The sequence below is a fragment of the Astyanax mexicanus genome, chromosome 21 (genome assembly GCF_023375975.1).
Source record: "Astyanax mexicanus isolate ESR-SI-001 chromosome 21, AstMex3_surface, whole genome shotgun sequence".
Classification (NCBI taxonomy): Eukaryota; Metazoa; Chordata; class Actinopteri; order Characiformes; family Acestrorhamphidae; genus Astyanax; species Astyanax mexicanus.
The window spans coordinates 26886222-26903882 of NC_064428.1; the positions used below are offsets into that span (position 1 = coordinate 26886222).

Consider the following 17661-nt stretch of genomic DNA (forward strand, 5'->3'; position numbering starts at 1 on the left):
ATTAGGGACAATAATTCCTGTCTGAGAAGCCTCTATAAAGCTGTAAACCTCTATAAACCTCTATAAACTGACACTTTAGGGCACTTTTGGTTTTCCAGGTAAAAAAAAAAAACAAAAAACTCAAAGACAAGGCTTAAAGTAAAAATCTGAATGTGAAATGGACTGGGGTGTACCGAAACATGATAACGAGTAAAACGTTTGTCAAATAGCCTACCTCCATTCACACCCAGCATTCTGAATTACAGAACTTTTAGTCGATGCTCCCAACAGGCTCACAATTCTATAATGGGGATAGCATTTCCCATGGAAAAAATCACTAGTGATGTTTAAAGTGGGCTTTTGGGAGATCAAATCAAATTATTTGGAAAAATATTTTATTTTGTGAGATGTTCCAATCATCATTCAACACAGTGACATCTAGTTCACAATCAGGCACTACCTGTTTGTCTTCAAGTTCAAAATGATACTCAACAGAAGACCTAGATCTTTCTTGTGATGCTTTCACAAATATAGTAGTTTACAAATAAGCAGCAATACCTAATAAAGCAATGCAATGTGTGTGTGTGTGTGTGTGTGTGATTTTGCTCCAAAAAAAAAAACATTAATTACAATGCTTTTTGCAATTGCAATGTCATGTTGACAACAAACACAGTTCTGAGATCAAAGCTCAGATTTGTCAACTCTCATTTAGCAACATTTGGGGACAAATGAAATCAATAGTGTGTGTTGGGTATTATATAGTGGTATGACAGTTTCACCATATTGTCCCACCATACTTGCTACCTATTCTCAGGTTCTATTCTCTAACTAAGCTGTACTGTGCATGTCTTTTATTGACCACAATCAGAAAAAATCCACAGTGCAGGCTAGAAAAAGTAAGTGAAAACATGAATTCAGTATTAATAATTGGACATGTATTTTACAAATAATTACATAATAATAATTAAATAATTACAATGTGCTTCTTAGCCACAGATTTACACTCACTATAGACCTTAACAGTATTTTGACAATACAATCAACATCAATTAAACCAACATCACAAAAGATGAACAGATATAAAAGCTTTATTCATATTACTGCCACAACACTTTCATACAGACGGCGAGTCTTTCTTGCAAGGTCAGGATCTTGCGAGCTCGTCCTCATGAGGGCGGCCACAACTGCCGCAGCCTCACTTGGACAGAACCGGACACTGGTGAGTGCTGAGCAAAGCTGCTGCCCAACCTCTGGGAGCAGCCATTGTTGGGGTACGTCCATGGCACACTTTTCTACCACACCATTCTTGATGTCCATATCCAGTGCAACATTTGCACCTTCGACTGTGAAAGATGTGCAGATGCTGAACTTGGGTGTCCTGCCGTAAACCCACTCCCAGGTCTTTAGTTCAGCTGCCATGTCATGAATGCCAGGCATCAGGTCCTCCACACTGGGATCCACGGTTATGATGGGGCCATCAAAGCCAAATTCTGCATTGTAGCGAGAGGCAATGGCTTCCATGATGTCAGTGGCCTCCAAAGACGGATCTTCATCCATGAGGTTTTTGACAGGGGATGGTACACTAGGGGTGGCATTGCTTTTGATGCCTTTGCAGTTGCTCTGGAGCACCAAGGAAAGCAGGGGCCTGTTGGAGGAGCACAATAGAGTGCAGTGATGGTATGCAGCTGTCCTGCCCAACTTTGCAGCAGTTCCTGAGATTTTATAATCACCATTTAGGACAATGTCGAATCTATCTGTGGCAACGACATCCAGATCTGGCCTCAAGTCCTTCAGAGCACCAGTAACAACCCCTAAGTTCCTGCGGCGGTCATAGTTCTTCTTGGATGTAAAGAAAGTCAGGTTTATGTTGCCCAAATCATGATAAACAGTCCCACCACCACTTCTACGTCGAGCCAGTGGTATCCCAAGTTTTCTCATCATGGGCAGGTTGCACTCCTGCCAAGGGTTTTGGTGCCTACCAATAACCACAGCTGAATCATTTCTCCACAGAAGCAGCACTCTTCGAGTCTGTACATCAATATGCTGGTGTATCCAGTCCTCCAGAGCCAGGTTTTGGAAAATGTCAGTAGAGGGAGACTTGAGAATGACCCCTGGTTTGCAGAAATCCTCAAGATATGTTTTTAAAGTAGAGCTAAGCCTGGGAATCAGCAGAAAAGGCAAGTTAGATGGAAGCAACGTTAGCCTCCTCATTGACTCTCTCGAAAAAGTCCTCAGAGCCATTGTAGTCCTATATTTAATCCTTTTCTCTGTTTGTTTGAAATATTCAGCGTTTAAAAAGCAATAACTTCACCTCATTCTGTCCTAAGTTCCCATGCTACGCTAAGAGTCCTAAGGTTTTTTTTTGTATCCGGTGTCAGCACATGCGTTGTGGTGAGATCAGATCCGGTGTTCTGTCGGGTTGCGCTACCCATCGAAAAGTGCTTCTCCACACCAGTGCGCATGCGTGGAGCCACATTTATTTTCTTTTTTTTAATGGTAATTCTGTTCTGTTCTGATATATTGAGTCAGGCTTTCAAAATATTTTACCGAACGCATTTTTTTTTTCGTTTAAAAATACACGAGGGTAGCAAAATTTGATAGAACACCAGTTCATGGTGAACCCATCCACTGTTAAGTGATAGAGGGAGCCCGCGAGAGATTCCCAAATGAATAGGAGTTAATGAAGCTAAACGGCTAAAACCACAAATTAAAAATAGGAACCTACTGCTTGGCCAAAAAAATAATTTAATTTCGCAAAGAAGAATAAATTACTTTGCAAAAATCGTCAAGAAAACGTACACATATCCATCCGTTTTATCACATCAAACAGGTTTTATGTGGTGAAGGCGCTAGCATTAATGCTACTTTGCGCTGACTGACTGTTTGATGAGCAAACTGGAGTTTGAAGTAAGTTTTTAAAACGTGTGTATTCAAAATAATTATATTGTTTTGTGTTAAGAAAATTAGTAATTCATTTGTATAACAATTCTTAAACATTTATAATTTATAATAAAATGTTTATTTTTCTCAGTTGCGCTATATAACCCCATTCATTTTGGACTCGCTCGGGTGGTCTAAAAACATTGGAAAAAAGATTTCTAAGTGGATATTCTTCATTCTACAGATTCTCTGGGGGACTTGCCATTTTAGCTAGAATTCAGTATGAAATAAAATACGAATTAAAAATACGTTCAATTATTACATTTTGGATGGGCTGGAGCTTCACAGCGTGAAGGAAAAGTAGGAACTCTCTCAAGACGCTGAGAAAACTATTCCAGGTGACTCTACCTCATGAAGACACTGAGATTAAAATACCATGAGTGTGCAGATCTGTCCTCAAAGATAAATGTGCTACTTAGAAAAATATAAAGTAAAAAAACATATTTTTGTTTACAAAATAATTCTACAAGTGTGTCTGTATAGATTTAATATTGAATTTAATATTATATTTATTATGTGAAAAATCATAAAAAGGGAGAAAACACAAACATTGAATGAGAAGAGGTGTGTCCAAACTGCTGACTCGGACTGTGAGGGCTTTTATTTTGGAAAAAGTCGTGCCCTTAATCAGACATTGGCGGTTCCGTCCTCACGCTGACAGCTTTAGCTAGCTAACCTCGTACAGGAGAGGAGGTAAGTTTATGGCAGATATTGCTTTTAAATAGGAGAAGTAAAAGGTTATTAAAACAGATGTGAATGTAAATACCTCAATACACATATGAGGAAAGCATAATTTAATAGTGTTATTTGCTAAGTTTTGTGTTTAGAAGCTGCGCTAATGGTCGCTTGTTAGTTAGCTTAGCTGGTTCATGAGCGTTCTCTGACCTTGCCTTAACAGAAGTCCAGTGTGACCTGCGATATTCTGTATTATATTGACTGTTATTACATTAAAAATACATCTTTACGTAAGGGACACCACCCTCAAGAGTTTTAATTGTTTAAATGCCGTGTAATAAGCGGTTGTGGTTATGTTTATAAGCCTATAGCAGGGCAAACCCTCTAGCTACATTAAGGGGGCTGTATTGTTTCCCAGTTAAACACATTTAGTAAAACTTTAAACTAGCTTAGCTACCAACATTGTAGATTATTTTATTTCACTGAAACCTGTAGTTTAATCCAGATATTTAAGTGGCTAGGCTGAACTGTTTATTAATTGCTTATTTAGGCACAACTAAATTAGGAATGAGTTGATTTATTGATTACTAAGATTTAGACAATAATTCTGTATCAATCCACATGTTTATATATTACATATATACAGCACCAATCAAAAGTTTGGACAAACCTCTTCTCTTTCAATGTGTTTTCTTCATTTTATGGTATTTATAATGTAAGCACATTACAACGATATAGGAACACACAATTGTTTTGTAAACTTTAGATTCTTAAAAGTACCACAATAAGCTTTGAGGAGAGATCTGCACACACTTTGTATTTTCTCATTGTTTTCATGAGGTAAAGTTACCTGGAGTTGTTTTCTCAGAGATTCAATAGTTACTGCTTTTCCTTCACACTGTATAGCTCCTGCTCATCCCAAATCACTGTCTTAGTTGATCAGGTTTAGGTCAGGGAATTATGGAAAATATATTTTTTCGTTTACTATTTAATTTCATATATGTCCACCAGTAGCTTTCACTTCTTTATTATAAATGTATTATTAATTACAGTGTAGAAAATAAATTAAATAAAGAAAAGTGTTGAATGTCAGGGGCTTTGAGTGGTCCAGCGGGCTAACTCTGCCACTGTGATCAGGAAATTCCTGGTTTGAATCCTGGTCATGCAGCTTGCCATCATCTGCTGGACCCCTGAGAGAGCACAATTGGCCTTTCTCACTCCAAAGGGTGATGTAGCCCAGCCAGTGTCGGCCAATTGTAGTAGCCGGACCATAGATTGGTCCTTTTCCAGCATACAATAAATGTCAGCAAGCATCGGTTTGAAATGTCTAGACATCTGCAGATGATTTAAAAAATATATATAAATAAAGCAGTTATTGGTCTTTACTGGTATTATTTCAATATCATTGTTCATCCCTACTAATTTCAATGCACTGTTCACTGCATCTCTTACTGATATTAACTACAAAGTTTTCTCAGACGTTTGCAGGTATAGACATTCACTGTATGCATACAGGGCATTGTTTGTATCTATATTAGAATTGTGTTTAATTAACAGAGACGTTGACTATATTGACCAGCTCAGATAGATCGATTGACAGACAGACAGATTATACTTTATTGATCCCGGTGGAAATAGCATTACAGTAGCAATACAGTTAAGCATAAATGTAAATATATTGAGTAGAAGATTAGAAGATTAGCATTTTGCAAAAAATATTCTAACATAAAGCTGCTTTTGAAGAACCGTGGAATAAATGTGGTGCCAGACTTACTAACACACTAGATGTTTTTGTTTTACTTTTGCTTTGCAGAATGGCTGGTCGTCGTGCTGCCCTGAAGGCCATTGATTGGCTAGCATTCGCTGAACGTGTCCCACCAAACCAGAAGGGCATGTTCAACTCCCTGAAGACAAGGAGTGATGGAATCTCTGCCAAGTATGATAAATGTTGATCATGCATCAGTGCAGAAATATGTACATTTATAATCCATCCTTTAACTCACACTTGGGATCACCATTATACCAAGGAATACCATACATTTTTTTACAGTTACTGTTATTTTTGCAGGTTAGCTTCTCTGCCTGAAACTCCTGCTCCCATTGATTGGGCCTACTACAGGAGTGTGGTGGCCAAAGCAGGCATGGTGGATGAGTTTGAGAAGAAGGTGAGATTTACTGCTGAGTAAAATGCACTAATGGTTCCAGTAAGTTTTGAGCTTGGAAGGTTTGCCTAGATTCATTATCTTGCCTTATCTTGGCAGTCTGACTGATTCTTTTTAAGTATCACTCTGCTTTAAGTGTGTTTAATGTAAAAAAAGAGCACCAGTCGAGAAAAAAATACCTCTCTTTAAAATAGTATCTATTATGCATTTAGTGGCTGAAGCAACTTCTTTACTCCTGTCTGCGTCTTACCAAAAAACTTCCACAGGACTCCGTGTAAAATGAACAAAAAACAACTGCTGTTTATTCCAGGCTGTACAAGTGATGAAAACAAACAAAACTAAAACTTTAAAACGCAAACACGATAAGAAAAAGTCCCAGAGCCGTCTCTCTTAAAGCTACAGTACACCTATTTTCTGCATATTAACAAATGGTGTAAATGTAAACAATTTGGGTCTTATAAACAGTACAAAAGCACTTATGATAACTTATTACTGCGTAACTGCAATATACACATATATACATTTCTTATCTAGTTAATTAACTATTTATATACACACAAAATATGCAAATCGTAGTCTTAATGTTTTGGCTCCTACAATCCTGACAAAAAGCAGAACTATAACTTATAACGTCATGTCCTAACAGCAAGCATCATGAGCATAGTGGCAGACTAGTGTTTAATTTTTTTCTGGCCTGACGATGCTACCCATACACACGATGCTACACTCGTTAGGAGTCCTTGGGCAAGACTCCTAATGTCTTAATACTGTATAACATGATTTAAAGCTGCTCTAGATACCAGTGCTTGCCATAAATATGAAGATCAATGCACACAAAGTATTGCTGTCAATATTAAAGTGTTAATGTCTGCAGTTAATTAAAAAACTTTAACCCGTACATTTTTTGTAACACAAATTACAAAATTGACTAAGCCTGGTGACATGTTAGTTTCATTTAGTGATGATGCAGCCATGCTTACTGTTAAGTTCAGAAGGTAGATTACCTTTTAATAATGGTGATATTTATTAATGTTCTCTCTCTTACTCATGTGGTCATGCACACAAACACACAACTGCTTCAACATTTCCTCTTTTCTAACTGTTGAGTGTGGAATAAACTAGTGTTTATTTGCTCCATTAAAACCCAGTAACTCAGCTGATTACAATATTTTTTTCCATACAAATGATAATACATTTACCTATGTCTTTGTTTATGTTGCAGTTCAGTGCTCTGAAGGTTCCCGAGCCAGTCGACACTCGGACCAGTGCCATCAATGCACAGGAAGCAGAGGCAGTAAGTAAAGTATACTTTCATATTTCTTTAAGCTTGTTGTACAGGATTAGTATTGTTTTTTAGATGTTAAAATTATTTGCATATGCAAAATTGCATATGAACTGTGTGCACACATGCACCCCATCCTTATGTTTCTTTTTCTCCTGCTTGTCCTTTTGTTTAGAACAAAAGTGCTCTTGCCTACATTGAGGCATCCAAGGCCCGCGTTGCAAGTTACGAGAAAGAGGTATGATGAAGGCTGTTTATTGTTTTTCTTACTTTTGTAACGCCAGAATCAATAAAGAAATATTGATTCTGGTGTGGGTTAAGTTTTAATGGTGAATGCTCCACATTCCCCATCTTAATGAGGAAAAATTGGAATTTAATGAAGTTTATATGAGAACCTTGCACCTGATCAAAAATCTGCATACATCAGATTGAACAATCTGGAGTTGAAACGCAGTCGTCTTTTTTGAAAACTGAAGGACTACTTACCTACATGGTGCAGAAATTGACCATGATGATGATTACATTAACATGGATAACAGTATAGTTGTGCATATTGACAACATATATGTCTAGGAAATTAAATGTCTACACTGGAAACATTTATTTAACATTTAATATTGGATTTTAAGGTGGCTACTGTGCTTTTCTGATAATCTAGGTCCTAGTCATTTTTACAATGTTCTGGAATATGGACTTAATCTGCAAGCAGTACTTGTTTGGTGCATGTTATATTGTCCTGTAATGACCACAAATACTTGTTCTCTTTTGTATTTAAGCTGGAGAAGTTCAATAACATGATCCCATTCGATCAGATGACTATCGAGGACCTGCACGCCACATTCCCAGAAACCAAGCTGGATAAGGTTAAATACCCGTACTGGCCACACAAGCCTATCGCTGACCTGTAATGTCCTTTAATAAACATGTACATTCTGTAACCACTATATCATGGCTTTATTTCTTTGGACTCTTCTAACTTTTTTATCTGGTTTCTCTTACTTTATGCTGATGTAGCCAGTTGCTAACAGTGGAGTTGCATACGCCAATAGGCTATGCCATTAAAACCACTTAAAGGTGAAGTGAATAGCATTTTTCCTAGAAACTATACTAGTTACAGTGGCACTTGTCACTGGGTGGGATCACATGTTGGACAATGAGGGAGCAGTATGTTCTTAATGTGTTGGAAGCAGGAAAAGTAGCAAAAAAAGTTTCCACCTGGATTTAACCAAGGAAATGGTCTGGGGTTTCTGCAGTTGGTCAGGTCTAGATTCAGCAACAGTATATGCTGAAAGAATGAGGTCAGCTGACTACCTGAATATACTGAATATAGACCAGGTTATTCCATCAATGGATTTTTTTCTTCCCTGATGACACGGCCATATTTCAAGATGACAATGTCAGGATTCATGGTACTGGAATTGTGAAAGAGTGATTCAGGGAGCATGAGATCATCATTTTCACACATGGATTGTTCACCGCAGAGTCCAGATCTTAACCTTATCTTTGGGATGTGCAGGATGGAGAAGGCTTTGTGCAGCAGTCAGACTCTACCATCACCAATGCTGCAAGATCTTGGTTAAAAGATTAATGCAACACTGTATTGAAATAAATCTTGTAACATTGCAGAAGCTTAAAGAAACAATGGCACAGTGTATACGTGTTGCAATCAAGGCTAAAGGCGGTTTAACGAAATGAATAGTGTGACTTTTTTTTTTTGGCCAGGCAGTGTATTATGATTGAGGACAACTGGATCAGAAGATCTCCAAAACTGATTATGATGGTTTTTATTATAATAATGTCTGTGAGAAATTTATTCATCCATCTGTTGATTCGTCCATTGTTTTGTCCACTAGATCCTAAATCGACTGGCACATGTCCAGGTATACCCCACATAATAGCAGTACATATTGTCATACCAGCTGTGCTTTGTTCCTGTAGTTTTTTTCTAATGCACCCAAAAGTATCCTTAATTACTATGTTGACCTTATATAAGTGCATTCTCATGGTTTTAACTAAAATTGAAATACCAACAGCAGTAGTTAAAATCTGTGTTTAAGTGGCTCTGGTTGGTCCAGTGGACGAAGATGCTGTCACTGCAGTCCAAAGAGCACTGGTTCATATTTATATTGTTGATTTTTGTTAGAAGAGCCCCCTAAATGTAGACTTAACAGTAGGTGTGTGTGTGTGAATGTGAATGTGATCTATGATCATTAGAATTGTTGTATTCAACACAGTTAAACTGATGCATCTCTGTGTTTTAGGGGTGATTAGGTCATGTAGGGCTTTTCACACCAGTAGTGCTGTGGGTTATGAAGTGTGTATGTTACAGTATATAAACATGAAAAGAGTTATCTTATGTTTAAGTGTAATTAATGTTTCGCCCTTGTACTGTACAGTGCATAAATTACGCACAAGATGCTAAAAGCCATGATGCGTAAAAGCGCAGGAAATGTGTAATTGCTCACAAGATGCGTAAGTGCACGTGATGCGTATTTACGCACGTGATGCGTAATTACGCACAATATGCGTAAAAGCGCACATGATGCGTAATTACGCACGAGCTGCGTGATTACGCACGAGCTGCGTAAAAGTGCATGAAATGCATACTTATGCAAGAGATGCCTAAAAGTGCACAAAATGCTTATGAGATGCCAGATGTCAAAGTCCATACATAAACGACAAGAAAAAACAAACACTTGACTACATTTCCCTTGTTGATAAATTACATTACTCTGAACAATGGATGGACCCTTGGAGCTTCTAGCGCAGCTCGCGCGGATCACTGAACCATTTTAAACGTTTAGTTTAAGTGTACCTATGAGATGCGTAAAAGCGCACAAGATGCGTAAAGGCCTAAAAGATGCATAATTACACACAAAAAAAAATTACTGTACAATTTTGGAGTAATGGGATACTAAACTTAGAAAAGAATCTATATTTAGTTGTTCATAAACAGATTTGATCACTTGTGTGCTGTCCTCCGCATTTCCACATCAGATATGCAGCCTGACTTTAATGCACTTGCCCAAGCCCAAAAACAGGCCAGCTTTTTCTCACTAAACACAAAAACACAGAACTGAGGAAGAAACATACAAATGCATTTTTGTATAGTTACATAATGTGTGTAAAGTTCTGTAGCTGATAGTGCTGCTATATGTTAACACTGTTAATGTTGCACATTTGCAAAACATTTTTTAAATAAATGTTCGTTAAATATGTATATAATTATGTGCTCAACGTTTCATTGCATTCATTGTCTTTGTGCACATTAAAGTACCTGAATGTGTTCGTTCGACCGTGTTTCCACAGGCATAACGACCTTTAATAGTATGCTTCTTCTTAGTACCTAGATGCGCCTCCTGAGGCCGCCAGAGACTCGCTAATCATAAAGCGAGACGCTGTTTGGCCTCCTGATTTAAAGTATGGTTTATTAGAGCTGTGCATGCCGCTTTCATTTTTATATTAACTTCTTCTTATTTTGATTTCTTTTAAATTAAACCTTACTTTTTTTTGTTTTATTATTATTTTTACTTATATTTGTACTATATGATAGAGTTGGTTGGTCTTTAGGGAACAGGAAACTCTAAAGCTCAGTTTCTAATCATTATCAGAAAGCCTGTGGCTGTTTTAAAGTTTCTCTTAGTATTTTATTGTTTCATTGTTCTTAATTTTTTTATTAATTTAGTTATTTTTTATTTTGATTCTTATGATCATAGTTCATTATCATTCTTTTTACCATTTCTTATTACTCTTATCATTTTACTTTATAATTTACGTTTACTATTTTTTTTTCGTTATGTTTTCTTTATTTTACATGCGATAAATATGAATAAAAAGGATGATTGAATAGGTAATCTAGGGCTGTTCACACCAGTAGCCACGTGGGTTGTGAAGTGTGTACATTACAGTACATAAATATTAAAAAATAACTCTTTTGAGTGTAATTCATTTTTCCCCTTGTATTGTGCACAGTGCATTAATTAAGCACACGATAAAAGCCAAACGCTACAAGTCAAGATGCGTAAAAGCGCAGTAAATGCATAACCACGCACAATGCTTAACTATGCACAAGATGCATAAAAGCGCACATGATGCGTAATTACGCACCGAATGCGTAAAAGCGCACGAGATGCGTATTTACGCACAAGATGCGTAAAAGCATGAAATGCATACTTATGCACCAGTTGCCGAAAAGTGTACAAAATGCTTATGAGGTGCCAGATGCCAAATTCTGAACAATGGATGGACCCTTGGAGCTTCTAAGAGTTTACTGGCACAGCAGCAAGCTGGAATTCTTTACAGGAAACGCTGAATCTCGGCTTGCTGGGATCACTGAACCATTTTAAAACTTTAGTTTCTAATCATTATCCTAAAGCCTGTGAATGTTTCTCTCATTATTTAATTTTTTATGGTCTTATTTTTTATTTATTTATTTTTGTTCATTATTTTTTTTATTTTGTTTCTTATGATTTAGTTAATTATCATACATTTTATCATTTCTTATCCCTCGTTTTACTTACATTTATGTATTATCATATTATTTTGTCATTTACTTTGACTATTATTCTATTTTAAATTGATAAATTCTTTACTTTTTACGTGTTAATTTTTTATTGTCATTTTATTTAGATTTTCATATTTTTTATATGTACATTTTTATTCATCTATATTAAATGAATCTTTTTTATTATTACAATATTTCCTATTTTTATTTCTTATCTAATGTTTTCAATCCCTTTGATACTGTAAATGCTCGGCTGCATTGTAAATGAGGGTCACTCTCAATGTATTCCCGAGTTAAAATATAGGTTGATTGATTGATTGAATGATTGATTATTTTAATGTTTGTTCGCTGCTTGTTTTTCTCTTGTGCTACTTAAAATGACCAAAAATGTTTTTTATTTTATTATTATTTTTTGTTTGTTTGTCAGTGCTGTATGCTGTTAGATTGACTGTTTAAATAGTTAATGATTCTGAATGTCTACTCGTGGTTTGAGCATCGTCTTTTTCTGTAAATATGGTGTTTATTCATAAAATACAAAACAATGCAGAATAATTAGCCAACGTACATTTTTTTTTCGTGTTAGAAGGACTACAATATTCCTGTTGAGCAAGTCATTGTTTTTGTGTTTACTAAACAAAACTTATAAATAAGCAGAAACGCAACATCTTAACTTCACTAACTTCACATGATGCATTAAGATTTTTTCGTTTCTCCTATACAGCCAACTGTTCACTCAACCGGCGGGGGTGCGTTTCCCGTACAACGACGGAGCCTAGCATTGAACTAACGTGGTACGATGCATCGTTAAACTAACTAACATCTGAAGTACGATTGTTTCCCGAAACCATCGTACTTTGTTGGTACAACATAAGTCTGAACTATGTCGGTTGAACCACCGTGGTCTTAAGGTGTCTCCAGACGTGTTCGGCCAGACTTCCCCAGCAGGAATCGTGCAAAATTCTCAATCTTTAAAATATTATGCCAAAATACGTTACTAATGTATTATTTAGGCTATTTATATTGTAATCATCACTACAACATGAACCGACAACAATAGCCTACTGTTTAAAAAATAACAATGAAATGCAAGTACAATTTACACAATAATTGCTATATATTAATTATTAATTGTAACAGACAGTGTTACTTTAAAAGTACACATATTTGCTATTACTATATATTTATTTAATAAAATATATATACATCACCATTATGAATGAGTCTTATTAATATGAGACCTGACAAATGTGGTTCAGCAGAGCACCTGCGACGGTGCAGCGGGCGGTGCTCTGTCGAATTGTGCAACCCATCGAGATGTGCTTCTCAACGCCAGTGCCCATGCGTGGAAACATTTTTTATTTATTATTTTTTATGGTAATTCTTTTCTTCTTTGGTGAATTAAACAACCAGAAACCCTTTGCCATTATTTGTCTGAGTATTACAAATGCGTAAATGATAATAATAAAAGTAATAATAAGTGAGCAATGAAAAAAAAATACGATTTATAATCACCCCTAATAACTCCAAACTGTCTTCTGATATTTTGAATCAGGCTTTCCAAATATCCTACATTTGCAGGTGCCCAATAGGACATTTGGAGATGCCAATAGGACACTTGGAGATGCCCAAAAGGAAATTTAGAGATGTCCAAAAGGACACTTGGTGATACCCCAAAAAACACTTGAAGATGCCAAAGGGACACTTGGAAATATACAATTGGACACTTGGAGATGCCCAAAAAGGATACTTGGAGATGTCCAAAAGGACACTTGGAGATGCCAAAAGGACACTTGGAGATGCCCGAAAGGACACCTGGAGATGCCAAAAGGACACTTGGAGATGCCAAAGGGACACTTGGAGATACCCAAAAGGACACTTGGTGATACCCAAAAAGACACTTAGAGATGCCCAAAAGGACACTTGGAGATGCCCAAAAGGACACTTGGAGATGCCCAAAAGGACACTTGGAGATGCCCAATAGGACATTTGGAGATGCCAATAGGACACATGGAGATGCCCAAAAGGAAATTTAGACATGCCCAAAAGGACACTTGGAGATACCCCAAAAGACACTTGAAGATGCCAAAGGGACACTTGGAGATATACAATTGGACACTTGAAGATGCCCAAAAGGACACTTGGAGATATACAAAAGGACACTTGGAGATATACAAAAGGACACTTGGAGATGCCCAAAAGGACACTTGGAGATGCCCAAAAGGATACTTGGAGATGCCAAAGGGACATTTGGAGATACCCAATAGGACACTTGGAAATGCCAACGGGACACTTGGAGATACCCAAAAGGACACTTGGAGAGACCCAAAAAGACAGTTGGAGATGCCCAAAAGGACATTTGGAGATACCCAAAAAGACACTTGGAGATGCCCAAAAGGACACTTGGAGATGCCCAATAGGACACTTGGAGATGCCCAAAAGAACACTTGGAGATGCCCAAAAGGACACTTGGAGATGCCCAAAAAGACACTTAGAGATGCCCAAAAGGACACTTGGAGATGCCAAAAGGACACTTGGAGATGCCCAAAAGGACACTTGGAGATGCCCAAAAGGACACCTGGAGATGCCAAAAGGACACTTGGAGATGCCAAAAGGACACTTGGAGATGCCCAAAAGGACACTTGGAGGCGCCCAAAATTACACTTGGAGATGCCCAAAATTACACTTGGAGATGCCCAAAAGGACACTTGGAGATGCCAAAAGGACACTTGGAGATGCCCATTAGGACACTTGGAGATGCCCAAAAGGACACTTGGAAATGCCAAAGGTACACTTGGAGATACCCAAAAGGAAACTTGGAGATACCCAAAAAGACACTTGGAGATGCCCAAAAGGACACTTGGAGATGCCCAAAATTACACTTGGAGATGCCCAAAAGGACACTTGGAGATGCCCAAAAGGACACTTGGAGATGCCAAAAGGACACTTGGAGATGCCCAAAAGGACACTTGGAGATGCCAAAAGGACACTTGGAGATGCCCAAAAGGACACTTGGAGATGCCAAAAGGACACTTGGAGATGCCCAAAAGGACACTTGCAGGCGCCCAAAATTACACTTGGAGATGCCCAAAATTACACTTGGAGATGCCCAAAAGGACACTTGGAGACGCCCAAAATTACACTTGGAGATGCCCAAAAGGACACCTTGAGGTGTCCAAAGGGACACTTAGAGATACCCAAAAGACACTTTATAGATGTTCAAAAGGACACTTGGAGACGCCCAAAACTACACTTGGAGATGCCCAAAATGACATTTGGAGATACCCAAAAGGACACCTGGAAATGCTCAAAGGGACACTGTAGATACCCAAAAGGACACTTGGAGATACCCAAAAGGACACTTGGAGATGCCCAAAAGGACACTTGGAGATGCACAAACGGACACTTGGAGATGCCCAAAATGACACTTGGAGATGCCCAAAATGACACTTGGAGATGCCCAAAAGGACGCTTGGAGATGCCCAAAAGGACATTTGGATATACCCAAAAAGGACACTTGGAGGTGTTTAAAGGGACACCGTAGATACCCAAAAGGACACTTGGAGATGCTTAAGTGGACACTTGTAGATGCCCAAACGGACACTTGGAGATGCCCAAAAGGACACTTGCAGATACCTAAAAGGACACTTGGAGATGCCCAAAATGACACTTGAAGATGTTCAAAGGGACACCGTAGATACCCAAAAGGACACTTGGAGATGCTTAAGTGGACACTTGTAGATGCCCAAACGGACACTTGGAGATGCCCAAAAGGACACTTGCAGATACCTAAAAGGACACTTGGAGATGCCCAAAATGACACTTGAAGATGTCCAAAAGAATACTTTTCGATGCCATTAGAACACTTGGAGATACCAAAGGCAAACTCGAAACTTTTTTATATTTATTAGTAAAAAAAAAATTATATAGTTTTCAGATCAAATAGATTTCACAAAATGTATAACTCTATTTTTTTAAATCTATATATTTATTGATCTGTTTTTTTTTATCTTAATACTAAGTGTATAAAGTGAGAAACGTTTATTTCAAACATACAGAATACAGAATCAGATAAGGTACAAGGTCGGCTTTTAAACTGCATAGGTTTGCAACAGTGAGAGAGGCGGTGCTTAGGTCTGAGTCAATGACAGTGATTGGTTTGATTAATGCCGGCGGTCGGCGCTGATTGGCTACGTCTGTCTTGAGCTCCCGTCGCTGATTGGCCGTTTCTCGCAGTTGGGCGGGAGATCGCGTGTGGACGTTTCCGGTGTGGGTGCAGTTTGACAGAAGAGGAGGCGAGCGGCGAGATACAGGTAAACAACTCGGGGCGCCTTTATTCTGAACCGTGGGTTACCGGACCGCGCCGCGTTTACACTGTTCCACGTCTGTAGTGTGTTTGCGGTGTGTTTTGGGAGGTTTAAGCGGGGGGACAGTGTTTTAGAGCGGCAGAGTTTAGCTAATATGTGCCCCATCCGCCGAGCTGACAGCGCAGCAGCAGCAGCAGCGGCGGCGGCAGCGTCACTGCGGACCAACGGTCACTTTATACAGAGGACAGACAGCGCCGTGTTTACTCCACCTACAGAGACTATAGACTTACAAATGAACAGCGGCTTCTAATGCTCTGTTTTCTCTGTGAACCTTTCCAGCTAGGGTTTTTCATAAACCTGAAACTGTGGGAGTTCAGGCTGAGAGTCGTTAACTAGAGCTGTAATTAACCGATAGCTAACTACAGCTAATAACACGAGCCCAATAGAGTCCCAGTGCTGCTGATGTTTCCTCCTGTTTTTAACCAGCGTCTTGAAAACTGCACTGTTTCCGTAGTAAAACGACTGTTTGATGTTCTGGTGTTTACAGCACTTGTCGTTAGCTAAACCCCTCCTCTATGGAGTAAGCTAGCTTAGCTGTAGCTAACAGGCTAGCTAGCTCGGTCCAGTAGGACAGCACTCTTGCGCCACTAGCGCAGCATCAGCAGGGCAGGATGTGGGGCTAATTGTGGGTTAGCAGTGCTGAAACCCTGGTGAGGTATGATGATGGGGAACTTGTCCTGCTCGGCTGTGTCCTAGAAGTGTGAGAAAAGCTTATTTATTCGACTGTCATGGGATCTTTTTACCCAGCATTCAGCACTATTTTCCTGCTAGGCTTCTAAAGTGTCTGGATATACAGCTCTGGAAAAAAATAAGAGACCACTTCAGTTTCTGAATCGGTTTCACCGACTTTGCTATTTATAGGTGTATGATTGAGTAAAATTAACATTGCTGTTGTATTCTATAAACTACAGACAACATTTCTCCCAAATTCCAATTTAAAATAATGTCATTTAGAGCATTTATTTGCAGAAAATGAGAAATATCTGAAATAACTAAAGATGCAGAGCTTTCAGAGGTCAAATAATGCAAAGAAAACACTTTCACTTATTATGAAGTTTTAAGAGTTCAAAAATCAATATTTGGTGGAATAACCCTGATTTGTAATCACAGTTTTCATGCATCTTGGCATGTTCTCCTCCACCAGTCTTACACATTGCTTTTGGATAAATTTATGCCACTTCTGGTGCAAAAATTCATGCAGTTCAGCTTGGTTTGATGGCTTGTGGTCATTCATCTTCCTCTTGATTATATTCCAGAGGTTTTCAATTTGGTAAAATCAAAGAAACTTATAATGTTTTTTTTCCAAAGCTGTAGCTAGCAGTGGCGGATTACGGTTATAGGCTACAATTCAAATGGGCCCCCATCCCAAACACAAAAAATAATGATATTTATAATAATGAATTCAAGCGCTTTAAATTTTTTAATCAATGTTCTGTCTATTGAAGTTCTGTATTGTACTGCATTTTTCACACATTTGGATGTATAGTTTTTCACAATGATTATCTTCAATACTTTACAGATATTCTCTATTCTCCTGTTATGTACCCATACTCAACTGATCCTAATAGAGCTTACAAAATCTTAGCAGGATTCTGCTACTGGAGGTCTGCTTATAGATTGGTACATCATTAGTGCGTCTGTGTCTGTGTTTTGGTGTGGAGGGTGATGGATGGGGTGCATTTACAGTTTCCCACAGTCTGACGCTAAAGTTACACACTGAGCTTATTGTTAGAAGCAGACAATGGCTACTGGGAG

At 38.2% G+C, this 17661-nt stretch overlaps 3 protein-coding genes across 7 annotated transcripts in view; 2 read left to right on the forward strand and 1 right to left on the reverse strand.

Moving 5' to 3' along the window:
• Nucleotides 1–1051: 1051 nt before the first annotated feature.
• lipt1 (lipoyltransferase 1) lies at nt 1052–2700 on the reverse strand. The gene has a single exon (XM_007253114.4). It carries the CDS (start codon nt 2218–2220, stop codon nt 1072–1074), a length of 1149 nt encoding a protein of 382 aa, XP_007253176.3. The 5' UTR covers nt 2221–2700; the 3' UTR covers nt 1052–1071.
• Nucleotides 2701–3503: 803 nt separating this feature from the next.
• Nucleotides 3504–7982, forward strand: LOC103037520 (ATP synthase subunit d, mitochondrial). The gene is made up of 6 exons (XM_007253115.4): nt 3504–3612; nt 5408–5530; nt 5663–5759; nt 6979–7050; nt 7214–7276; nt 7815–7982. The coding sequence occupies exons 2-6, from the start codon at nt 5409–5411 to the stop codon at nt 7944–7946; spliced, it is 486 nt and encodes a 161-aa protein (XP_007253177.1). The 5' UTR covers nt 3504–3612; nt 5408; the 3' UTR covers nt 7947–7982.
• A 7803-nt stretch (nt 7983–15785) lies between these two features.
• The window catches only part of pnpla6 (patatin-like phospholipase domain containing 6), a 45073-nt gene continuing 43197 nt past the window's right edge, over nt 15786–17661 (forward strand). For 4 of the 5 annotated variants that reach the window (XM_022674696.2, XM_022674695.2, XM_022674698.2 and 1 more), the window contains exon 1: nt 15786–15852. The gene's annotated coding sequence lies outside the window, so the exon portion shown is untranslated. The remainder of the gene's footprint in view (nt 15853–17661) is intronic. The other variant, XM_049469399.1, reaches the window with a different exon arrangement.

Bases quoted from the DNA above. Each gene is read 5' to 3' on its own strand.
- lipt1 (XM_007253114.4), bottom strand. From the start codon at position 2,220: ATGGCTCTGAGGACTTTTTCGAGAGAGTCAATGAGGAGGCTAACGTTG.
- LOC103037520 (XM_007253115.4), top strand. From the start codon at position 5,409: ATGGCTGGTCGTCGTGCTGCCCTGAAGGCCATTGATTGGCTAGCATTC. The intron at 5,760-6,978 runs GTGAGATTTACT...TTTATGTTGCAG, and splicing joins TGGATGAGTTTGAGAAGAAG to TTCAGTGCTCTGAAGGTTCC. The intron at 7,051-7,213 runs GTAAGTAAAGTA...CCTTTTGTTTAG, and splicing joins ATGCACAGGAAGCAGAGGCA to AACAAAAGTGCTCTTGCCTA.